At 49.7% G+C, this 26,452-nt stretch overlaps 1 protein-coding gene across 1 annotated transcript in view; it reads left to right on the top strand.

Moving 5' to 3' along the window:
- The window catches only part of SMOC1 (SPARC related modular calcium binding 1), a 163,641-nt gene that overhangs the window by 51,100 nt on the left and 86,089 nt on the right, over positions 1 to 26,452 (top strand). Inside the window, exon 2 of the mRNA XM_075532192.1 lies at positions 25,136 to 25,301. Within this exon, the coding sequence (XP_075388307.1) occupies positions 25,136 to 25,301 (166 nt within the window). The remainder of the gene's footprint in view (positions 1 to 25,135; positions 25,302 to 26,452) is intronic.

Genomic DNA, 26,452 nt, shown 5'->3' with positions numbered 1-26,452 from the left:
CCCAAGAGGAGTTCTGAGCAATTGTGAGATGGCGTGCACAAGATTAGGCCCGCCCAGGACAGTAGTTTTCAAGTTCCCTCGAAAGCATGAGATAAAACCATCCTGTCCGCCGCTCGGTCCCTGGGCAAGCTTTACTGATCCCTGTACAGACAGGGAATGGGGCACAGATACCATGATGTGCAGAGCAAACGTGTCTTCACAGTGAGACACGTCTCGGTTTCCACCTCGGACAGCGCAGTCAAAGGAGGTAACGCATTGTTGGACAAGCAATCTGTGAGAAAGTCAGCAATCTTCGTCTTGAGGCCTGTGACCCTTACTGGGGAGCCCAGGGTCTGAAATAGTCAGTACATGTTTAGGGCATAGGATTTACTTACTGTGAGGTATCACATGGCCATTGTGGGGTGGCCTAGATCCTTACCATGACGTCTTTCTCTATAAAAACAAATGGAACACACATTTGTTACTAAGAGTGGTGCTATTTTCAATGTAACTTTTTCAAATTGGAAACATTGTTCAATTCTTTCCATCCAACCCCTCCCTCCCCCACCATGGTTCTTGATGGCCCTGCTGTGAGTTGAAGTTCACTTTGAAGATGAAATTTGAAATAAATGCACCCCTGAAAATTTAAAATACAAAGAAAATATGATGGACCGAACTATTGAATTATCTGATACTTGTAAGGAAACTTTAAGGAAAATTAAAATAACCTTCAACATGCTCTTAATAAAATAATATAAAATACAAAGAAAGTCAGCTTTCCACATACAAAAACCCTCCAAAGTTGAAGTTAATGTGGAAATCAATCTAGAATATTTACAAGGCTCAGTGAGCACGATGTAACGCAGTTTGAAAAAACCCTAAATTAGTTAATCCCCACTGCAAACCAGGCTCACCGCCATCAGTCGATGCTGACTGTGGGTGTCTGAGACTGTAACTGCTTAGGGGAGTAGAAAGCCCAACCTTCTCCCACAGAGCTGCTGGCGGCTTTGAACTTCCCATCATGGGGGATGGCAGCCCAACTCGTAACCACTGTGCCCCCAGGGCTGTAATTTAGTGAAGACTAGAAGTGATCATAACCTAACTTCTAAAACTTCTAAAATTTACCAAGCACTTTTGATATGCCCCCTTCCTCTTGTGTCCTCAGAACAACCTTGACGTCATTAGTCTGGCTTCATCTCTGTGCCTTCACCGATGAGGAGGCTGAGGTGCGTAGAGGCGTGTTCACCGAACGCCTTAGCTCAGAACCCGGATCCCAGGCCTGTCTGCTCCAAGGTCATATTCTGCATGCCTGCCCAGCATTTTCTGCCCAGAAGAGGGGACCTTCCCAAGCACCACAGTCTTTGCTGGGCCCTGCCTGAGACTCAGGTGTGGACTCTGTTTAAAAAGGACAAGGCTGACTGGCAATTGGGGGAGTGTGTTTGTCTGGCATTGATTTCCCTCTTTCCCACCCTGTAAATGAGGACAGTCCTCTTCTTTACAGCAGAAGAAAAGGGGCACTGAGTCTGAGTTTTGTCATTCATACTTTCTTCCTTGGGAGGGCGAGAACAAGGGAGAGGGAGAGACAGAGGGTGACGGCCACCAGGGGAGGGAAAGGTTGGCTTATCCAGGCATGGTCCCTGCTGGTCCTAGGCACCATTGACAATGCTGCTGGTGTTCAAATGCTGTGGCCCGTGAAGGAGCGGGATCTTTGCTTCCCCTATTCTTCCGAAGCTCATCCCACCTGTGTGTGTGGGATGGGCAGGAGGAGGTGAGAAGGGCAGGAGGAGGTGAGAAGGGCAGGAGGAGGTGAGAAGGGCAGGAGGAGGTGAGAAGGGCAGGAGGAGGTGAGAAGGGCAGGAGGAGGTGAGAAGGTTGTAGTAGGGAGATTAGAAGCGTTTTCTACGTTTCTTTATTCACTTGTGCGAGAAATATAGCCATGCCAGACTGAACATTTTTTAGCTCTAACTGCACTTTTATGTGGTCCAAGGCTGGGTCTCTTTGTTCTTCCCCAGGCTCTTTGGCCTTTGTTGGTTGTGACAGAGTGGAGTTGTAGGTCTAGGTTTGATTTCTGACTGTGTGGCCTTGAGCAAGTGCTTTAACTTTTCTCATCTCTCAGGTGAGATAGGAAACTAAGGCCTTGTGGGTGGTTGTGAGGATCAAGGAAATGATTTATGCAGCATGCCCAGCACACAGGAGTCATACCATCCATGGGAAGTACCCTGAAGAGTTATTTTTTGCTGCGGTCCCTTCACCTCTGAGATAGTTAGGGTTTATTGTGCCAACCTGGCTGATAAACACATGTGGGATTAATTGAAGGGAAGAGAGATAAATGTCTCGGTGAGCCTCACCTTTCTAGTTCTTGGGCCTTTTGCTTTCTGATTGTTGGATCAGGGTGCAGCTACCTCAGCCAGTGCCCTGCTTCAGCTGGCATAGCTCATTTCCTGCAAGACATCCCTGAGGAGAAGCCACATGGACCTACTCCCATACAGCCCTGGGGGCTGAAGCAGCCGTGTGGAGACCCCTGCCAGTGCTGAGATGCTTATACATTCACTGACTCAGCTTTCCTCCTGCAGTCAGTGTCATTGCAATTTTGTGAGATAGAGGAGGAATTTGTAGATTGGTGTCGGACATATGGGCTAATGTTGGACTTATGGGCTTGGGCAGCACTGAGTTGGGATGCTTTCTTGATGTACACATACCCTTTATATAAAACTCTCTCTTATACATATGAGTTTCTGTGGATTTGTTTCCCTAGTTGACCCAGACTAACACAACCTCCAACTCTTAGATTGCTTTGCCATTTTTGGTGTGCAACAAGGTGTCTGTGGAATCTCCTTTGCTGGCATTTCTGCACGGAAACAGTATCTTGAGGCAGCTGTCTGGTGGCTACATTCAGACCCAACATGGGGATTTGCTTTTCTTTTTAAAGCAAAATCTTCTTCTTTCAGTATCTTCTTCAGAGATTCTTTCCACTGCATCAGTACTTGGGAGAAGATACTCCTACCAGTGTTTTTCAACGTGTGGGTCACGACCCCTTTGGGAAGGGGCAACGACCCTTTTACAGGGGCCACCCGCTTCATAACAGTAGCAAAATGACAGTGATGAATTAGCAACAAAAATAATTTGAGGGTTGGGGGTCACCACCACATGAGGAACTGTGTGAAAGGGTCACAGCATGAGAACCACTGCTCTATCAAGTTAAAAAAGGGGCATTAAAAATTGCTTACCGAAAGCATAAAATGAACTAGTTTCTGATACCAGACCAAGAACATTACCTTTCACCCCAGCCCTGGGAAGTCAGGCTGGGAAGCAGTCTGCTGTCAGACAATGCCTGGCCCGAGAACTCTGTTTAGCTTGAGCACCTTGGGGCGCTGATCTTGGGGTGTCTTGAGTCTCTCTTCCAGCTCATTGTCTCAGCACTCTTTAGGGTCTGCCTGCTCTTCTGCACCTGCCTAGGGTGAAATGGTCTTTTGTTGGGGCCACTTGATCCAGACCAAGAAGAGTCCTCAGGAGGTTTGCTCCACATGGGTTTCATCTCCTGATTGGGTTCGCTCCCATTCTGAAGTCTATGCCTGGCGCCTGGCTCTGTCAGGTGGCGGCATCAAGGATTCAGAAAGGCATCATCTGTGTGCCGAGCATGAACAGCAAAGTTTGTAGGGACGCAGGATAGGCCAGTGAGGGCAGAGAGCAGGCCAGTGTCTCCTTGCTGTATCCCAGGGCCCAGCCCAGTGTCTGGCTCCTAGAGAGGTCTCATACCTGCATATTGAAAGGAAGGAAGACAGCCAGGTAAGGTTCTAGGATACATAACTACCCTGATTTCAGTTTTTACAAAGGCAACGTTGAGAGAACGGTGCAGAAACAGATGAGCCGCTTCTTCCATCCCACAGCTGAAGCAAGAGCCGCTTGTATTGTGATGTCTCACCGTTCGTCCTTCCCCACCACCAGTTTGACAGTATATTAAGTACCCGCCTCTCCCCGATTGCCCCTCCGCCATTCTGTGTGTCGGTACAGAGGGCCTGGCTGCCTTGGGAAGGCGGCTGATAGACGGAGTTCCCCAAGAACTGGTGAAGAGTCGAGTTCCTGCTGCAGAGAAGGCAAGAGACGGTGTGACTGCGCCGTGAGACATGGAGGGGACACAGTGCCGACAAGGCTGTTGCCTGCGTAGGCACTGCCCGAGTGCTGCCAGTGGGTCCAGAGGAAAACCCATGGCACCCTGTGCAAAGGATGCTGAGTTGTGCTGTGCCTAGCTTATGAGGGTGTGTGTGTGTGTGTGTGTGTGTGTGTGTGTGTGTGTGTGTGTGATGCGGAAGAACAGGAAAACCTACACACACCGAGAGAAAGTAGCTAAGAAGAGAATTCCTTTCCCATCCCACCTTAATCTAGCCGTTCTCCACCTGTGGGCTGCACCCCTATCACAGAAGCAAAATGACAGTGATGAAGTAGCAATGAAAATAATTTGATGGTTGGGGGGTCACCACCCCATGAGGAACTGTCGGAAAGGGTCGCGGCCTGAGGAAGGTGGAGACCCACTGCTCTAGGGCAAGCTTCTCCCAGTCCCGGGCCTTGGGCGGGCTAGAGACCCTCAGGTTGTAATGCTCCTGAGAGGACAATGAGACAATGATTGGGTAGGGCTCCGGATACAACTTTGCTTAAGAGCCAGCCAATCCATTTGGAGCTCTGTGTGTGCCTCACGCTGTCCTCCTCTTTAAAACAGACGTCCTTTAGGAAACTTGGAAAAGATGGAAACTGTAAAGACAGATGAAACCAACCCGCCGAGATTCCTAGGATTTGGAGATGCGTCGCTGTCGCTTTGGTAGATTTCCATGGTTTGTCTTCACTCTTTGCTATGCCTGTGTCTCTGTCTCTCTCTGTGTTCATTTGTGGGGTGACAGGAAGATGCATATGTGTATTGGGGACCCTACTTTGTTTTTGTCTCACTTTATATTGTGAGCATTTCCATCTTAAAGACCCCTTTGAAACCTGGACTGAGAGCTGTTAGCCCCTAGTCCGTGTGGGCCCTGCACCCCGCTCTCCTCAGAAGGCTGGACAAGTCCCCAGGCCTCGGAGGGCGTGTACTTGCGGGGAGTGCCCCGGCTCCGCAGGATTGCTGACCAGCGGGGAGCTGCCCAGTCCAAAGGTGAGGGCACTGCAGCTGGATTGCCGTGCGGGGTCGGAGAGAAAGCTGAACCTTAGGTTGACAGACACCTGGACGGAAAGAAAAAGATCCTCCCCACCCCAACAGCTTCAAGCTCAAGAGGAAGGTTGAGGAACAAAAGGGTTATTAAGTGGAATTACCCTCACCATCCAGCTTTTTTTTTTGGCTCAGGAACAAAAAGGGTCGTTACATGGAAGAGTCTCTCTTCTCTCCCTCAGGAGTGGGGTTTGCCTTGTGTTCCTGGATCACCCACGCCTGCCTGTAGGGTTGGACATGGTTTTGTTTACTTTTCCAGGGCCCAGTGTGGGTTGACAGGCTTCCTCCCCGCCAGAACAGCCTCTCGCTTGTGTGAAGGAAGATTCGTGCCCGGGGCCCTGGACGGCGCCCATCAATCCTGTCTGAGGGTCGCAAGAGGGATTTTCAGCTTGACGGGGGCTCCCAGCCCCCCGTCTTCTGTGGCACATGGCAGTTCCACATGGGCCAAAAATTTTTTTTCTTTTCTATTGAGTGGAAGGGTGTGCATGTGTGGGGGTACATGTTGTGTGTGTGTGTACACATGTGAGAGTGCATGAGTGCAGACATGGCGTTGGGGTGTGTGTGTGAGCCTGCACATGTGCGTGCATGCACCTACGTGTGTGCTTGGTGATCTGATGCCCAGCCCTGGTTCAGCAGCTTCTCCAAACGCCAGTGAAAGTCACCTTCAATGGGAACACACTGCTGAAGCACACACACACACACACACACACACACACACACACACACACGTACTCACTGACATTTGGTCCATTCTGACTCACAGCGACCTCATGGGACAGGGTAGAGCTGCCCCTATGGATTTCCAAGACGGTAACTTTTATTTTTTTATATTTCCAGCAGTTTTATTGGCATATCATTCACATATCGTACAATCCGGTAGTTTCGCCACACCGAGGAGGAGAGTGGAACAACCGTCACCATGATCAGTTTTAGGACTTTTCTTCTTTCTTGTCTTCATTGTTATCAGCTCCCCGGTTTCCTCCCCTGCCCTGCCCTTACGGTACCATAAATCCAGTCACTGTCCCTATAGATTGACCTATCCTGGATTTGATTAACAGGAAAATATTAATCAAAGCAATAATGAAGCAAGAGAGATAAAAACCTCATTCAAAGCAAAAGCAGAAAATATTGAAATCTAGAACCAATTTAAATGGATAAGTAGAGAGATCAAATGATAGGATGCTACATCCTGACTGTATCTTCAGCACTCCACTCTCCAATGCGTCCTGCATGATGCAAGGCGGCTCACATCCTGGTCCCTGGTCAGAGATTCACCAGGGCCCTAATCCGCAGGTGTGCATTTCCCCTTCACTGACTTTGGTTTTGTTTTTTAAACTGAAACAGCTTTAAGATGATAGGTCAGAAGGAGGATCAAATGCTGAGTTACTACAGTTTGACCTAACTATGACAGACAATATAACTTTTTATAAATTAGTAAATCATCTTATTGGGGGATCTTACAGCTCTTAGAACAGTCTATCCATTGTATCAAGTACCTTTGTACGTATGTTGCCATCATCATTTTCAAAACATTTTCTTTCTACTTGAGCCCTAGGTATCAGCTTCTCTTTTTCCCTCCACCCCCACCCTCCCACCCTTGTGACTCTTTAATAAATTATAAATTATTATTATTTTCACATCTTACACCATCCGCTTCACCCACGTTCCTGTGGTTTGTCACCCCTGGGGGTGGTGGTTAATATGCTGATCATTGTGACTGATTCCCCCTTTCTCCTTCTTCTGCCCCCACTTTCTCTCTGTTCTCATGGTATCGCTGCTTCCATGACTGTTCCTGAGGGGTTTATCAGTCGTCGATTCCGTGTGTTGAGAGCTCTTGTCTGCACCAGTGTCCATGCTCTGGTCTAGCCAGGTTTGTAAGGTAGAACTGGGGTCATGATGGTGGGGGGGGTGTGTGTGAGCATTTTCCTCTTCTGTGTACTGCAGGCTGTACTTTCTCAGCCTCAGGCTCCATGCTGTGAATGAGTGGATTCCCACATGTGCTATGGAAAAAGCTTTTCTTCTCCTCTGATCTCCTTTGCCCTGAAGGATAGGTAGATTTGAGATGCGTCTATGCAGTGCCATTTTCCTGGGTTATTATTGCACCAGCACTGACAGGAGACCGGTTCTCCATTTGTTATTGTGGATCCAGGAAATAACCCCCTGGGCCGAGCAGGTGTAATGGTTCTGCCTCTGCCTCCCACCATGTTTAGACTCCATGTAGAAGTCTTTTATCATGGGGTAGGTTATAAGAAATAAAATAAACACCTGTTGCTATTGAGTCAATTCTGACTCCTAACTATCCTACAGGGCAGGGTAGAAGTGCCCTCAAAGGGGTTCGAAGCCCACTGTCTCATTTTCATCCTTCAGAGCACCTGCTGGGATTGAACTTCCTACCTTTGATTTAGCAGCTGAGTGCTTTAACCGTTGCACCGCCAGGACTCCTTGGGTGGCTGTGGAGAGGCTGTTTTGAGTCCTGTTCTGCTGATGAGGGGGCCAATGCATGGTAAATTCAGGGAGACTCGTGGCAAGATAGGCGAGTGGAGCTTCTCGAGTAAGCAAAGTAACCACAGCATCTCACACGCCGAGCTGTCTTCTTGAGAGGGCACAGGCAGAATGGGAGAGAGGATTTGACACTGATAAGAATCTGGGTTTTTTTTTCAGATGAATCAGCTCATTCCCGAAGGGCCTTTGGACCTCTCTCCCACTTAGAATGAGGGACCTGCTGGATCGGTGGGCTGAGTATTGGGCTGCTACCACAAGGTTGGTGGTTCAAACCCATCAGCACCCCCAAGGGAGAATGGCGAGGCCGTCTGCCCTGCAAAGATGTCCAGTCTCAGAAACCCTATGCAGGGCCAGTATGTGCTGCAGTCAATCCGATGGCAGTGGTTCTGGTGTTGGGTACCACCCAGAATGGAATCCTGGGGGGCAAGGGGCGTGTTGCAAACAGCGAATGCACTCAGCTGCTAATGGAAGGCTGGCGACTGGAGTTTACACAGAGATTTCTTGGAAGAAAAGCCTGGGACCTACTTCCAAAAAATCAGCCATTGATAACCCTGTGGAACAAAATACGTACTCTGACATATGTGCGGTCTCCACACCTTGACTCAAGGACACCTGGCTAGACCACCCATGGTGGTCTGCTGGTGAGGAGGACAGGGGGCAGGAAGCCCTGTGGATGCAGACTCATCTGCTACCCTGGGCTCACTGTAGGGGGGCTAGGGATGTCTGCCCGTGGCTTGTGTCGGTTGTGTAGAAGCTCCATTTATTTTTTCTGGGGGCAGTTCTGGGCTGCGGAGTGCCTCTGAGCGGATCCACGAGGAGAGGAGCACAGAGACGCTCGGCGCTTCCGGATGGAGGCGAACGAGCTGGCCTTGACGCCATCGCCATCCTTGACCCAGGCGGTTGAGCAAGAGCTCATTAGCTCTCTACCAAGCGAGCGAGCGGCTGCCGCTTTTTCTTTCCATTGCTCTCTTTTCCCTTCCTTTTGTTTCCCGTTTGTTTTTGTAAACAGCTGTGTCCCCTGCTACCCACCCCCCCTTTGGACTCACCCAGCATCCTATTTGTGACAATTGTCTCCTTTGTCTGAGATGAGAGGACCTCCTATGGGTTCTCCCATGTGTGTGTGTGTGTGTGTGTGTGTGTGTGTCCGGGTCATGGACACGTTCACATGCCTCGGCTGCCAAACAGGTTCAGCTGACCAGCCTTTCACTTTAGGTTCTGTCCAAGCCCCAATCCCTACTCTCCACCCTGTTTGGGGCTCAGGAACCCCACGCCAGGGTTCTCAACCTGTGGGTCACGACCCCTTTGGGGGTCAAACGACCCTTTCTCAGGGGTTGCCCGATTCATAGCAGTAGCAAAATCACAGTGACGAAGTAGCAACAAAAATAATTTGATGGTTGGGGGTCACCACCACATGAGGAACTGTATGGAAGGGTTGTGATATGAGGAAGGTGGAGAACCGCTGCCCTGTGCTTTGGGTTCCGTAGCGGTTACTGACTCTGTTTGGGAGTTTGACAGCCACTATGAAGAAGAGTCACTACAGAACACCGATGTTCACCACTGAGGCCTTGCACTTTCATCCTGGGTCAGGGCCGCCTGGTCTGCACCCCAGCCTGCCCCATGCTCCCACACTGCCGCTAGTGTCTGTTTTCAACCCTCGCCTCCCCAGACTGCTCCTGTGTCTGACTCCGAAACGGGGCCATGTGGGCACTGACTCCCAAATTACAAAGCTGCCAAGCAAGCCCCTCACTGGCTTAAACAAGAAGTCCCCTCTGTCCCTATTTTGGGGTGCCTTCACTGTTTCCAAAAACTAGCCATCATTTTCCCCTTTGCCCAAAGGAACCTCTGCTGGCAGCGTCTCTCATGAGAACACCCAGGCCCGTGCCAGTGGACTCTCTCCAGCCGCTGCCAAAGCTGTCGACTCTGGTGCCAGGCCAGGGCTGGCTTCCATGCTGAGGTGGGGGGTACGGACCTGCTTCCTTTCGGTGTCTCCTTGTCACCCAGGCCCTGAAAGAGGCCCAAGTGTGCCCAGAATCTCTCAAACCAATGTGGATCCCGTGAGCACTCCTTTCAGCTCTGTGCCACCCCCTCCCCCGCTTTGCCCAGAATCCTATCGAGTCGCCCATGATAATAGACAATTCGTTCTGTTTCAAGATCCTGCCCTTCCCAGCAGAGGGTTCAGTCTCTGCCCCGCACACAGCTGGATTGGGGCCAGCTCCAGGGGATCCCTTTCCCAGTCTTTAGTCCTCCCCCCCCGAGTCCAATCACCTCCTCATCCCCTTCGGTTTTGAAACACACGGCACAGATAACTGGACACGACACGCTGCTAGTGATGCAGGACAGGGCTGGCTCTGTGGGGCAACGTCGCTAACTAGGCAGGATGCTCGGTGACATGTTAGGAGTTTCTGCTCTTAGTGATTCCGGCAGAAGGCCTCGAGTATGTTGGAGTGCGCAGGATAACCTGGGAAGGAGCCCCCGGCCTTGCCCAAGAACATTGCTCCAGCCAGATGGAGCTAAAATGCTAATCTAACCAGCCCTCACTCCCAGGCTGGAGTGCACGGGGCTAAAAGACGAGGCACTAGGACCACACAGACTGGTCACTAACAGGGGGCTCGTCTGTGTTCTCTTTGCTCTTGCCACCCCAGGAGTCTGCATCCTTCCTTGTACCCACAGTCCCTTGGATGCACCCACGTATAAGGCCACTCTGCTGCACCTTGTGAATGCCTTCCAATGAACCTTTCTTTTGTCCCAGTGGTGGTGGGTTCGGAGGATGGACCATCGAGGCCCTGGATTAGGCTCTGTTTATTTGATTTAGAGAGGGAGATGTTTTTATTTACACTGGTGGCAGCATTTGAGGGTTGAGCAAGGGAAATCTCCAAGGCCTTGTCTCTGGAGTTCTCTTCACCGACTAGTCTTTGGTGAGCAGTCAGCAGGGTGGGGGTGAGGGTGGAGGAATAGCTCCCTCCTTAGGTGGAAAGGCGTGAGGCGCTACATGTGCTCAAGGGGGCGGAAACACCTGCGGGGCATTTAAAGCTGAAGGACTCTATCCATTTAGAGAACTATTTAGATCTCCCCTGGCCTCATTTCTCCTTCTCCTGAAGGTACAGGCTGCCAACACCCCACCTTCCTCCTCTGTCCTTGTGAAGTTCTATACGGCTGCAGTGGAGTGTGTGGATCAGCTTCGTTGAGCAGTAAAAATCCCAGTTCCTACACATAGCTATTTGAGTCTCGGCGCTCTGTTTCAGTTGCCTCCTGATTCCACCCGGTACGTTTATTTCTCTCCTTGGGATACCCAGGAGTCACTGGGCAGCACCAATGTTGAATGTTTTGAGTGGGTGATGAAAAGGTGGGCGGGTTGAATCCATCCAAAGGCCTCTCAGCAGAAAGGCCTAGTGTTCTCCTTCCAAACAATCAGCCATTGGGAACCCTCTGGAAGTTCTACTGGCAATGGCGGCTGGTCTGGTTCCTTGAGGAGCAAGGCCATGTGGGTAGAGGTGCCCAGCACTGGGCTGAGGAATTCAGCAGGATGACTCTGTGTGTCATCAGGAGCTTCTGCTGAGGCTTCAGTTCTTGGGCGCTGCTGACAGACTGGCTAAGCTAATTGACTGCAATGCGGCGGAGCTCTTGCCCAGGACATCTAGCCGTGGCTCCAATACCCTTTCATTTCCATTCTGTCTGTCACTGCAGTCAAATAGAATGAGCCCTTGGTCCGTGTCTTTGTTGACTTTAAGAGATTTCTAGAGCGCTGGTCTTATCTTGTCTCTCAATTCCTTCCTTCACTTCCAAGGCCTCAAAACAAAACAAAACATTAAAGCATGCTCATGGACAGCGTGATACATTGTAAAAGGTGTAGAATACAAGAACAAAAAAGATGATCTGATATATAACCCCTCCCCCTAATTCACTATAAAAAATAAACAAAAACAATTTAAAAATGACAACGGAGAGTGCTCGAGACCCTTGATCTGTCATGATCTGAGCACCTGCCTGATCTTTCTCACATAAATTGTCATTCTAGAGTCTGCTTTGAAATGAGTTTGTTTTCTCTGCGTTTTTAAAAATACTTGTTTCCAGTTTGTTCTTTAGATGTCCTTTTACGCTTGTTGGAATTCTTGGTTTCCTCCCTGGATAGGGAGGTCGGTAGATTGTTTTTAGGTGCTGGAGAGCTGGCCCCAGCTCACAGCGACCCTGTGTATGATGGAACACCTACGCCATCCTCACAATTGCTGTGTTTGAGAGTACTGTGGCAGCCACTCTGTCAACCCACCACCACAATCAAGTTGTAGACTATCACCACCACCACCACCACAATCAAGTTATAGATTATCACCACCACCACCACCACCACCATCAAGTTATAGACTATCACCACCACCACCACCACCACCACCACCATCAAGTTATAGACTATCACCACCACTACCACCACCACAATCAAGTTATAGACTATCACCACCACCACCACCACCACCACCATCAAGTTATAGATTATCACCACCACCACCACCACCATCAAGTTATAGACTATCACCACCACCACCACCAGCACCATCAAGTTATAGATTATCACCACCACCACCACAATCAAGTTATAGACTATCACCACCACCACCACCACCATCAAGTTAGAGACTACCACCACCACCACCACCACCACCACAATCAAGTTATAGACTATCACCACCACCACCACCACCACCATCAAGTTATAGACTATCACCACCACCACCACCACCACCATCAAGTTATAGATTATCACCACCACCACCACAATCAAGTTATAGACTATCACCACCACCACCACCACAATCAAGTTATAGATTATCACCACCACCACCACCACCACCATCAAGTTATAGACTATCACCACCACCACCACCACCACCACCACCATCAAGTTATAGACTATCACCACCACTACCACCACCACAATCAAGTTATAGACTATCACCACCACCACCACCACCACCATCATCAAGTTATAGATTATCACCACCACCACCACCACCATCAAGTTATAGACTATCACCACCACCACCACCAGCACCATCAAGTTATAGATTATCACCACCACCACCACAATCAAGTTATAGACTATCACCACCACCACCACCACCACCATCAAGTTATAGACTATCACCACCACCACCACCACCACCACCATCAAGTTATAGACTATCACCACCACCACCACCACCACCATCAAGTTATAGACTATCACCACCACCACCAGCACCATCAAGTTATAGACTATCACCACCACCACCACCAGCACCATCAAGTTATAGATTATCACCACCACCACCACAATCAAGTTATAGACTATCACCACCACCACCACCACAATCAAGTTATAGATTATCACCACCACCACCACCACCACCATCAAGTTATAGACTATCACCACCACCACCACCACCACCATCAAGTTATAGACTATCACCACCACCACCACCACCATCAAGTTATAGACTATCACCACCACTACCACCACCACCATCAAGTTAGAGACTACCACCACCACCACCACCACCACCACAATCAAGTTATAGACTATCACCACCACCACCACCACCACCAAGTTATAGACTATCACCACCACCACCATCAAGTTATAGACTATCACCACCACTACCACCACCACCATCAAGTTATAGACTATCACCACCACCACCACCACCACCACCATCAAGTTATAGATTATCACCACCACCACCACCACCAGCACCATCAAGTTATAGACTATCACCACCACCACCACCACCACCATCAAGTTATAGACTATCACCACTACCACCACCACCACAATCAACTTAGAGACTACCACCACCACCACCACCACCACCACCACTACCACCACCACCACCACCAGCACCATCAAGTTATAGACTATCACCACTACCCACCACCACCACAGTCTCCGCTTGCTTCTCCCCTACCCCCAGTCCCTGGCAACCAGTGAGCTGATTACCATCCCTCTCATTTTGCCTTTTACAGAATGTCATGTAAACAGAATCCTAGAGGATGTCATGTGTTTTCAATCTGGATTTTTTTCACTCTGTGTAATGCTTCCATTTTGGGGGGATATTTGATGACCTGGGCCCTGCCCCACTGGTGAGCTTGCCCTGGCCTTTCTCATAGGTCGCCAGGGGATGTGCAGATGGACTGTGTGTGAGCTAGAAGCAAACACTACCCCCGTACCCCCCCACCCCCACATCCAGTAAGTCCTGCTCCTTAGACCCAGGGTCCCACGGCCTTGCCCAGCCCTGCCCGGGCCCCCTTACACAAGGGCACCTGGCGTCAGACAACTTCCTTCCCTAGTCTTGGCTCTTCACCCCTGTGGCTGTAGGGGGCGGATGGGCAGGGTGAATACCTCCCTGGGGAGGGGGTGGGAGTGGGGTGACGAAGGTCAGATCTCTCTTAGCGAAAACAACCCAAGTGGCTCCAGCTGCTGAACAGCTGGAGGGAGGCGTCTGCTTTCCCTCAGCAGCGTGAAAAGCCCTTTCATGGGGTGCTGTGTTGTCAGGCCCCACAGCAGAGGTGTGCAGACGAAGAGCAGACGCCCCACCCCCCTGCCCTTTGACCTCCCTTATCTGCCCCTCCCCCACCTTTCCCAGCCTCCCTCTGAAGGGGCAGCCTGGGAACCTCTTTGCACCTGTGTAAATGCAGTTGTCCCCGGGGTCACGGAAGGGTGAGAGGGCAAGCTAGCCCAAACCAAGGATGTGGATTTTCAGGGCAGATGATGGATTAGCTAGAAGGTGGGTGAGGGCTGTTTCCATATGAAGCCAGGGGCCTTGGAGAAAAGGCCAAAGTCCAGGTGTGCAGCTGGGAAAGCGCGAGAGGAGGCTGCTCCTGGATTCGAGAGCTCAGTGGCTGAGCTGCAGCGAGACTTCTGGAATGGGACCCCATTCTTTGTCCCAGGCTGGGCCTCCAGGAATGGCCTTTTTCCCTGGGGACCAGATTTACCTCCCAGAAAGCCTTCTGAGTGCTGGAGTTCTGAACCCTTGAGCTGGGCCCTGTCTACGAACAGGACAGCAAAAAATATACTCCCCCTCTTAGAGAAGCTCTTTGTTTCTGGGGCCTTTCTCTCCTGTCCCCCCTACCTCCAGAAGGGCCACCTCCAGGGGACTCTCCTGCCCTCGCTGCTGTCATCTATAACAACAGGAGAGTCCTCTCTGTCCCTGGACTAGGAGCTGGGAGCGGACAGATCGTGTAGTGTCTGTCGTGTACAGAACAGAGTGCTGGACAGACAGACAGACGGTGGAAGCACGAGGGGTGGCTCGGGGTACAACCTTCTTTCCCCGTGTTGGAGGCCTGGGGCCATTTCCATTTCCAGTCTGTACCCTTGACGGCCGGCCAGGGAAGGCTGGAGTGTGGCTACGGTGCCGGATGGCGCTTCCAGACGAAGATCATCTGGGAATAAAGCCCCAGCGAGCGACTTCTGCAAGTCAGCCAAGGAAAACCCTGTAGACAGGAGCCCAGTGGTCTAATCCACACCTGATGGTGGGTGTGGCGTGGCCCTGGCTGTGCATAGGCCGCCCACGGCAGCTGAGAGCAACAACTCGCACTTGCTAGGTACCTTCATCTTTGCGGGCCTCAGCTTCCTCATCGGACCTTCGTCAATAAAGAGTGAGCACCCTCTTTGGTAAGGCGCTGTGCTGGGCACGGAACCCAGAAGCACACCACTTCTGTCTCCTTGCTGCCTGCAGGGAGCTTCCAGTCTGGCCAAGAAAGATATCTTGAAGGAAGGGGTCATTCCAGGACAATTGTGACACAGGTCACAGTGGAGAAGGAGAGGTGCTGTGGGGGCTGTCAAAGGGGTCAGAACCTGCTTTGGAAGCTTTCCACTGAGAAGGTCGGGATGGGTCTGAGCTTCTGTAGCACCCCAAGGGGACCACCAGGTGCCATGTCCCCAGGTAAGAAGGACCATCGAAAAGGGAGTAAGGGTTTTTCCTCGCTCTGGGCCTGGGCATTCAGAGCACACCGGTAGGAAACGTTCTCCCCTTTTCCCTCCAAGGAGGCATCTTCAGGCTCAGCTGGCAAACTTACCTTTACTTATAATGTTCATTTGTGGGAAAATGAAGTTGGGGTGTTCAAAAAAGTCTGTTTTATCACCTGGCTGCGGTCCCTACATCAGCGCATGCTTCTGGTAGCTGTTGGAAAGACCAGAGGGCTGACCATATTGCGTGTCAGCTTGTCAAGAGTTTCCTACATGCACAAATACTGACTTCAGGTTCGGCAACCTAAGACGCCTCAGATGACTGCTTGATTTATGGATAAGATGACTTATCTCCAGGATGGTGGGAAATCGTGTGAGGGGGGGATTCTGAGGCCCAGGCCAGGTGCATTGGAAGGAATTCCGTGATTCATTAGCGATATCTGTTAAGGGACTATGCGAACTGACGACGACACTCAAGCACATGCTCTTCAACAATGTAGGGATCTCCCCCGGGCTTCCTTAATTAAAAAAAAAATACTGGGTTTAATGACTTTGCTTTTCTAATACGTGTTCCTTAAAAAAGAAGGTGGGGGAGGGGGAAAGCAGAACATTTGAGAACTTTAATTTTTGGTTGTTGGACAAAAAAAAAATGTTTTCACAGTAAGTGATAGAAAAAGCCCCCACCTTTTATGTCTATGATATATTTTAGGAAAGGGTTGATAGCCACCCATGCATTCTTCAGGGATTTATTGAACAATTGCTTTGGGTCAGGCACCGGGTTAGATCCTGTGCATATAAAAAGGAGTAAATAGTCATTTATAGACACATTAACAGATACTTGCTAATAGAGTCTATTGAGGATTTTGATTGAAATATGAACAAGGTGTAATAGGGACTCTAAGTAAGATAGCGGGGGTGCTTAAAACATGAAACCATTTGAGTTTCAGAATGATAAACACAGTCGCAGTGTGGAACTCAAATCTAAGTGGGAAGAGCGATTGATGGTAAAGAGTCAAATACTAAGTCAGAAATGACAAAGGACTGAATAAAGTCTGTGCAGATACAAAAAAAGGGGGGGGCACGGAGAATGTGTTGGAAAGAGAGGCCCAGCAAGCCCCAGCCATTCAGTTGGAAGGAATGAGGTGAGTAAAGCCAGAGTAGATGTTTCAACTCTAGTCAAGGTGTGAATTGAATTCAGACAAGTGTGTTACCTCAGCCGATGCTGCATAGAGCAGAAGAACCTTCCAGCTCAACCTAGCCAAGCCATGGAATTGTGAGAAATGGCAAATTATTGTTTGGGGTCACCCTAAACCAGTGGTTCTCAACCTTCCTAATGCTGTGACCCTTTCATACAGTTCCTCATGTTGTGGGGACCCCCAACCATCAAATTATTTTCATGGCTACTTCATAACTGTAATTTTGCTGCCTGTTATGAATCATAATGTAAATATCTGATATGCAGGATATATTTTCATTGTTATAAATGGAACATAATTAAAGCATAGTGATTAATCACAAAACAAAATGTAATTATATACTGTGAAATATTTATTTCTAATGACAAGTGAAATTTTGTCTTGAAGCATAGTGTGGCATGGGTAACAGTCTTCATGCCTGGTACTTGTATGTAGGTGGGCGTATCTGCATGTGGGTGGACCCACCTGGAGACGATAGAGGAGTGGTGTCTCAGTTCCTAAGACCATCAGAAATATGTGTTTTCTGATGGTCTTTGGCGACCCTGTGAAAGGGTCTTTTGACCCCCAAAGGGGTCGCAACCCACAGGCTGAGAACCGCTGCTCCAGACAAAGGAAACAAAACCGCTGAAAACGAATGTCTGACTTTTTGATCAGAGACACTATAGAAATATCCTACGGAGAAGTGGGGATATGAGAACAGACATTTGACTTCTGACAATAGACTTCCTGAATCCACTGCCCATGAACAACTGCAGGGGAGCAGTGCGGCCATCGTGACTTGAGAGCGTAGATTGGAGTGGGGGCTGGGGTCAGTGAGTGTATGTTGACAGAGGAGGGGCAATCCTGAAAAGCAGGGTGAGAATGGTTGCACAGCCCAAAGAATGTAACCAATTTCACGATACGGTACATGTAGAACAGCGGTTCTCAACCTGTGGGTCGAGACCCCTTTGGGGGTCAGACGACCCTTTCACAGGGGTCGTCCAATTCATAACATTAGCAAAATGACAGTGATGAAGTAGCAACAAAAATAATTTAATGGTTGGGGGCGTCACCACGCCATGAAGAAGTGTCTGAAAGGGCAGCGGCTTTAGGAAGGTGGAGCACCATTGGTGTAGAAACTATTGAATTGGTGTCTGTGTTGCCGACAGCAATAAGATATGATAATTTCTTTAACAGTGAGTGTCTGAAGTGGTGTGTATTCATTTTCTAAGGGCTGCCATAACACCACCCCCTGTGTTGGGTGGCTTCTCAGCAGAGAGATGTATTAGCTCCTAGTTTTAGAGGACAGAAGTTCAGAGGAAGGTATCCATCGTGTGGATTCCTCCTGCGGGCTCCCAGAGAGAAACTGGACCACGCCTTTCTCCTAGTGGCTCTTGGCAATCCAGGGTGCTCCCTGCTCTGCTGTGCAATCTGTGTCTGCTGTCACATGGCCACCCTTCTTCTCTCTGTGTCTTCTCTTTTATGAGGACACCAGTTGTCCCAGGGCACCTCACAGAACAACCGAATCAAAGCAATTGTTCCAGAACTGTTTGAGGAATGAATGAGCGAAAACCAAGCCTTACCAAAAGCATGTGATCACCATTCTACTCCAGACTGGAGGAGGCCTCGTGGCATGGTGGTTACACGTTAGGCTGCTAACCAAAAGGTCAGCAGTTTGAAACCACCAACCATTCTAAGGGAGAAGAGATGAGGCTTACTGATCGATTAAAAGATTACAGTCTGGGAAACCCACACGGGCTAGTTCTACCCTCTTCTATAGGGTTGCTATCAGTCTCAACCGACTTGATGGTAGTGAAATTGAGAGCCCAGCGTGGCCTCATGTTAACTGAGAATGTCTTCAAAGACCAAAACTAGGTCATTTCCACAGGTGTAGGGGTTAGGACTTTCACACGTCTTTTTGGGAGGCACAATTCAATCTATGACTCTGTGTCATACATAAATTTATGCATGGAAACTTTCAAATTAGTTGGGGGTTGACTTTTGAGAGTGACATCATAAAGATGAATGCTGTTTGCTGTGTTCAATTGTGGACGGCGCCCTCCCCAATCCAGTGGCCCTGGATCACGGACCTGGTTATGCCGTGTGTGCCTCCTGCCCCCCTTTAGATATGTGGGAAATAGAGGGACTCACTTGTTGCCAGAAAAAGTTGTTCAGAACCATAGATGCAGGTAATATCAGTATGGTCCTAGCAAGTGGGACTGGCTCCGTTTTATTAAAAAAAAAATTGAACATCTCCTGCCAGAACCTTAGGTCACTTCTGTTGTATGTATATCATCACGGACACTTGGTGGTCAAACCCAACCCAGCTTGTGGTCCTGGGCTACTCTCCTGGAGCAAGAACTGTGGCAAGGTTTCCGTTCAACTCCGGAGGAGGCTGAGGGGCCAGAAGCAGCCGGTGTGCACTTTAGGTAGCAGGCATTGCTGATCTAGCACTGTTTCCATCTGTCCCGATACAAGGAGACCTTTTGGTGTCACAATGGCTCAGTGTTCGGCGGCTGTTGAAAGGCTGGTGATTTGAACCACCAGCAGTTCCAGGCCAGAAAAGATCTAGCAATGCGGTCCTGTAAAGTTGACAGCCTGGGAATCCCGTAGGACAGTTCTGTTCCATCCTACAGGGTTGCTATGAGTAGGCGCCAACTCAATGGTACCTACTGGTATCACGACCTCCTCCAGGGGGCAAGCTGCCAGTCAGAAGCTTCTTTTTCTAATCAGAAGGACGGGCTGTTTGCACCAAGTGCCTTCCCTACTTTACAAATGCGAACAGCAGCGCACAAAATGTGTGTTTGTTTTGGAATCATTTGCTCCCCTAGGAGAGAGGCGGGGAGCAGGGGAACAATTGCAAATGCACAATTGTCCCGGTCCCATTTGTTTGAGCCCACATTACGCAATCGTATTTAACATTATTGTTTTGTTTTTGTGGTCTTTGGGTTAGGAAGAAGGAAGGTTCTCTATTGAGGGCTTTTATAATAAGACTATTCTTTCCCCTAGAGCATTTGGGTGGGTAGGCGGAGAGGCAGGGTGCCTTTGCCCAACATCCGAACTTTCCATCTGTGGTGACTCTTGCGGTCGCAGCAGACTTCGATGACCCGGGGTTCACGGCTCAGCAGGAGATGCAGGCTCTGAGTTTTGTCTGAGTGCTGCATGGATTGACACAGGCGGGGCGGAGGACTCCCAGCCTGTACCTTCTGACCCACGCAAGAACAGAGAAATTGCTGTCTTCCTGACTTCAGGTGAACGGCAGTGCACTCCTGGATAGCCTGGCCATCTGCTCCATGTAAAGAACGGATTTCATGCTCAGTGTCAAGAGGTGGAACTGGTCTCAGGAGTGGCTGTTTCCCTTCACCAATTGGTTTCATCAGTCTTGGCACGGCTCAACTAGAAAAAACATCAATGGAACATTACCTTTTCTCCCTGACTCCTGGATATGTTGAGTCTGTAGCTAGCTGTGCCATTGAATAAGAGAGCCACTAGCTACCTTACCTGGGCTATTTATTTTATTTTTTTAACATGGGCTATTTAAATTAAAATGGATTGCCAGGGTGATTATTAGTTTCCTGTGACTCATAGGGACCGCAGCCACAGTAGAATGAAACGTTGCCTGATCCTGTTCTATCTTCCCAATCATTCACATATGTCAGTCCATTCTTATAACCAGTGTGCATTTGAGCACCTCCCAACCTAGAATGGGATGGTGGGGGTGGTGCGGTAGGCTGCCCGTTGAGCTGCTGATCCGCATGATCAGTGGTTCAAACCCTCCCGCTGCTCAGAGGGAGGACTAGAGATGAGATGGGATGGTCAGCTCCTGGAAAGGTTGACTGTTTCAGAAACTCTAAGAAGCGATTCTTCTTTGTTCTGTTGGACTCCTGTGAGTCAGAATCAACTGCAGGGTGGTGGGTTTGGTTTGGGGGTTCGGTTCTCACCTAGGGTGTTCATCTTCCAGCCCTGTATTGGATAATAGGTTGCTGCAATCCATAGGCTTTTCAGTGGCTGATTTTAGCAAGGAGATGACCAGGCTCGCCTTTAAGTTTCTCTTAAGTTTGGAAGTTCTGCTGAGACCTGTTCGCCATTGGTGACTGCTGATATTCGAAGTAACTGGTGTGTAGCTTCCAGCATCACGGCACATGTAAGTCACTCTACGAGGACAAACTCACAGATAGGTGGTGGGCATTCCTTGTATTTTAGTGCTGTTCAGTGTAATGACACAGTTCTATGGGGTTTGTGGCTACTGGACTGGAGAGAACAGACATAGAATGTTTCCATCACTGCAGAAAGCTCTCTTGATCTGTGGGCTTATGCACCATTCCAGAGTGCCGAGCACTAAGTCCTCTCTTGGCCTTGTGGTGTCCTGTTGTATGGGAATTGCCTGTCGTCTCTCTCCTAGAGTGTCAACGCGGTGGACTGTGGTTCTGCCTCCCACCCCTCGCTCAGTGCTGAGCTTGTCACCCATGCTGACTTGTTGAATCCATGAGCAGATGGCCGAACAAGTTGGACGAGTGCCTTGTCCTCTGTGTTTGTGGACATGAAGTAGCCCCCTGGGGTCCTGGAAGTTTGGATAATCCTATGAAGACATGAAGGAGCCCTGGCAGTTACAGGTGGGGTTGCGCCCCAAAAGGTCAACAGTTTTAGCTGCTCCACAGGAGAAAGATGCGACTTTCTACTCCCATAACGAGTGACAGTCATGGAGACCCACAGAAGCAGTTCAACCCTATCCTATGGGGTCACTGTGAGTCAAAACAGACTTGATGGCAGTGAGGGTTTTTTGTTTGTTTGTTTGTTTGGTTTATTAGGACATAGTCACCCTATTAAGGTTCCATTTCATAGGACCTATTTCCTTTTTAAAAAATAAAAACAATCAGAAACACACACTGCTCTTAAACCAGTTGAAGCTGAGACACCACAGATGATCCCAGGCTTTGTAATTTGGTCTCTTGCAATGGCCCATGCTCTGCACTTTTTATTTGACCGTGGGGATGAGTTATATGTGTCCAGGCATGTTTGGGGAGCTGTTCTGAACCTGGGCGGGGTCTTGTGTTGGGCTCTGTGGGACTGCTCCTGAAGCTCTTTAGCCTGTTTTCAGGCAACGGCTCTCCCTTTTGATTAAGCTGGTCTGTGATCCAAACTGTTGTGGTATTTTTGTTGTCGCAGAGGAAGCTAGTTCCCAATGGAAATTGTGCCCACAGTTTACTTCCGGAGCCGTGGTGGTGCAGGGGCTGTGAAGGGAAGGCTTGGTGTTTGGAACCTACCATTGGCTCTGCAGGAGAATGAGTGGGCAGTCTGTTTCAGTAAAGATTTCAGCAGCGAATTCTGTTCAACTCCGTGTTGACCCCGGCAAGCCTCCACTCCCATGAGCTATGAAGGAGGCAACAAGACAAGCTCTCTGAGTTTGCAAAAACAAAACAAACCCAAAACAAAACTGTCTTCCTCTTGCCCTAATTTTTGGTTTGGGTCTCTTAACAACTTGTCTCCAACAGTGATACGATCATGTTAGAATACCCACATTGCGCACGGTGGGAAGGGCTGCTTGGATCTCCCTTCTAAAGAAGAAGGTGAGCAAACGCCCTCATCAGGGCATCTTACTTTCGACTCCCAGCGCCTGGAGGGCTGGGCTGTTGTGGCCTTTGGATCCTTAGCCTTGAGTCTAGCAAGATGGTGCAAAAGCTTACAAGCCTGCCGACTAAGCCGCAGGCACGTCAGCAGTGCAGTGTACTTCTGACAGACCAGCCATTGGAAACCTATGGGAATCCTCACCCATCACCCTACCCTCCGCATCTCGGCCCTCCAGGCTTCTTTTTTTCCCCCCCAAACCCAAAGGACATTGTAAAGAACACCCAGAGGAATTCAACTCCCTCCCAGATAGCCCAACTGCCTTTTTGACATGGTGCGAATCCAAGGGTGCAGACTTCTCCCAGAAAGGTCTAGAGAGGGGAGGGCATATTTCTTATAGAAACATTCAGGCCTGGTTCGGTGATGTGTTGAGAAGCGATGGCTTCATATTATGGTATTTTGTTAAACACAGTTTTCTGTGATTTTGATGTAAAAGAGGAAGAAAAGAAGAAGGAGAAGTCGGAAGCGGAGGAGGAGGAGGAGGAGGAAGAGACCCAATGGAGTCGTTTTAACTCTGATACACACGGGTTGCCATGAGTCGGAGTCAACTTGGCAGTGGCTGGGTTTGGAACTCTTTACCAAGAGTTCTTGACTTTGGGAATCCATTTGCGGCTGTGTCAGTCTTCCTATTCTTCTGTCACGGTGAAAGGAAGTGCGGAACAGCGGTTAGGAGCCCGCCTTGGAGCAGGCTACCTGGGTCTCTAACACTGACATGCCATTTAATCTGAGGAAGCTTGGCCTGACTTCGCTGTGCTTAGCTTCCTCATTCGTGAAAAGACAATGGCCATAGCCCATCTCGTTGACTTACTGTGAAGATTTGATTAGTTCATACATTGTCAAACAAACAAACAAACAAACAAACAAACAAACAAAAATAAAACAAATCAAACTTGCCTCTGACTCATAGGAGCCCTCTCTAGGGCTTGGTCAACAGCAAGCAAGGGGGAGCACGGGGTAGGAGGGCCGAGGCCAGACAGGGGCTTGGAGTCACAGTCTGCTAGTCCTAGGGGACCCTATAGGGCAGCGGTTCTCAACCTGTGGGTTGAGACCCCTTTGGGGGTCAAACAACCCTTTCACAGGGGTCGCCCGATTCATCACAGTAGCAAAATGACAATGATGAAGTAGCAATGAAAATCATTTGCTGGTTGGGGGTCACCACCACATGAGGAACTGGATGCAAGGGTTGCGGCCTGAGGAAGGTGGAGAAGCCCTGCCCCAGAGTCTTTACCTCAGGACTGAGGGTGGTCATGAGCAGGGGAGAGGGCCAGGAGCTGACTTGTGAAGGACACCTCAGTCCAGCCGTCCCTGCCGTGTGGCCGGCTAGCTGCAGCTCCTGATGTGACTTTGTGTGCTATTTATTTTTAGCCCAAACCCTTCCCTCAGGAGTTTATTTCAAGGGAGTTTCCCTTTGGGCGGTTGAGCGTGGGAGCCCAGGAGTATGAAGAGAGGGCTGAGCGGATCCTAAGGAGATCCAGAGAGTGGTATCAGTCCGATGGCTACCTTGGCGTCCACATAGCACGGGGGTCTCAGGGTTGCTGAGTTTTACATGGTGCTGGTTTCCCTCAGCGAGGGTTGAACGCTGCGGGGGTTGGGGGAGAGGGCTACAAGGCTCCTTAGGACGAGTACCGAGTATCGGAAGTCCCAGCACTTCACTTGGCCCACAAGAGGTGGGTCTCGTTGCTAAGTTGCTAAGTCTCGCCCGGATTCAAGAGGAGGGAATAGGATTTCTCTGCTCAACGAGAGCAGTTGTCAATACGTGTCAATGCCCTGTCGCTTCACAGGCTCTGAGAACACATCAAAGGTGTCTGAGATGTCCTGAACGTGAGAATTCCACGTAGCCCGGCTTTTCCCAAGCTGCTGATCACAAATTTTGTTTTGTTTAGATCATAAGACCCTTTCCGTGCAGAAAAATCACATCACTTGTATCCCGCCAGAAAGTAGTGTGAGGGAATTGCAGGGGGATTGATTTGGGTGCAATACTACATTCAAACAAACAAGTCTTCCCCCAGATGGAATTTGGTATTGATGGTGAGTCCCTAATCTGGCGGAATGACCAAATAGTGGTCTCCTGAAATTAAAAAAAGGTGTTTGTTTTAAATTTTTTTTGAGATTTACCTCTTACACCTCCCAACAGATCTAAGGTTAACTCCAGCCTCTGCTACTTACTAGCTGTGTAACACTGAGCTACCTTTCCTTGATAACACACACACACACACACACACACACACACACACACTTTTCTCAAATGGACGTTTCCCTTTCCTTGTCTATAGGGCTTAAGTGGAGAGCAAAGGCTTTGAAAATGATTAGGGCAAAGAATGTACAGATGTGCTTTATACAATTGATGTATGTATATGCATGGATTGTGATAAGAGTTGTATGAGCCCCTAATAAAATGTTAAAAAACAAAACAAAACAAAAAAACACTTCCCATGTCACGGGTTGCTGGGAGCGCAGGTGAGACCAGGCATGTGAATGGCTTTGCACTGTTCCTAAGCAGGCGTCGTCAAGGTCAGACACCGTTATTGCTCCTCTGGGCTGGAGAGGTGGCCTTCCTTGCTTAGGCTTGGTGGGTGCTTGGCTCTCCTCCACCTCTAGAGTCTTACCCATTTGGGTCTCTTCAGGACTTGCTTGCTGGCCGCAAACCAGCAGTGCCAGGTCCATGACCTGCCTTCACCCTTCTCACTCAAGTAACCTTGATCGCTTTCACCTTTTTTTCCAACCCAGTTCCTCATAAGTGACCGTGACCCTCAGTGCAACCTCCACTGCTCCCGGAGTCAACCCAAACCCATCTGCGCCTCTGACGGCCGGTCCTATGAGTCAATGTGTGAGTACCAGCGAGCCCAGTGCCGAGACCCCACCCTGGGCATGGTGCACCGAGGTCGATGCAAAGGTGAGTGGAGGCACTTCCACCCCACCCAGGAGAGGCCCCGGGGCCCAGACCCCTGTTCTGACGTTGCCCATGGGGATCTCAGACCCCTGCTCTGACGTTGCCCGTGGGGATCTCAGACCCCTGCTCTGACGTTGCCCGTGGGGATCTCAGACCCCTGCTCTGACGTTGCCCGTGGGGATCTCAGACCCCTGCTCTGATGTTGCCCATGGGGATCTCAGACCCCTGCTCTGACGTTGCCCTTGGGGATCTCAGACCCCTGCTCTGACGTTGCCCTTGGGGATCTCAGACCTCTGCTCTGACGTTGCCTATGGGGATCTGAGACCCCTGCTCTGACGTTGCCCGTGGATGGGCCTGCCCATTTGGCTTGCTCTTCTGTGAGGGAAGAAAATGGGTCTTCCCGAGGAATGAGCGCTCTGAGCCACGGCCACAGATGTAGAAACACGAGCTGCTCTCTGCCTGGTGACTTTTGGGTGCCGTCGTTATTGGCTCCTGAAGAGCTCAAATTGTTAACCAACAGATACGTGGGTTTGATCTGCTCACATGTCTAAAAACATTAGAAAATATTTGAGGCAACACTTGGAATTGGGAGATTAAATGTAAAATTCTGGGTACCCCCTCCCCCACCTTATGCTTCTCTTAACAACTTGGGATCCCTCTGAGTTTCTGAAAGGCAGCAGGTGGCTGGAACGAGGTGGCAGTGACCCCCTTCAGCAGGACACGTCTTTCTCAGTTGGCCAGCATCCCCAGCACGTCTTACGGTCTCTCAGGCCACAATGTCACGCTTCTCTCCTGTGCGTTCCTTCCGGAGCTCACAGACGTGCGAGTGTGCGGCCCTGGGCTGCGTGGCGTCGTCACAAGAATCATGGAAAGCTAAGCAGGCTGCCCCAGACATTTGACTTTTCAGAGAAAATACTTGCAGTGACTGAATTAGAAAACACCTTTGGGATCCATGGGCATTCTAGATTTTTGTTTGTTCTGAACCAAATCAACCCAGTACAAAATAACCGAAGTAGGCTTTTCCTTTGCTCCTTTGGTTGGGGATGGGAGGACTTGGTGGGGAAAATGGGCACAGTCCACGTGTACCAATAGGAAGTGCACACACTTGCACAGCGCACACATCTTTCTAAGGCGCACATTCAAATGGACGTGGA

Source organism: Tenrec ecaudatus, chromosome 14 (assembly GCF_050624435.1).
Source record: "Tenrec ecaudatus isolate mTenEca1 chromosome 14, mTenEca1.hap1, whole genome shotgun sequence".
Lineage (NCBI taxonomy): Eukaryota > Metazoa > Chordata > Mammalia > Afrosoricida > Tenrecidae > Tenrec > Tenrec ecaudatus.
This window is presented reverse-complemented; position numbering and strand designations above follow the sequence as displayed.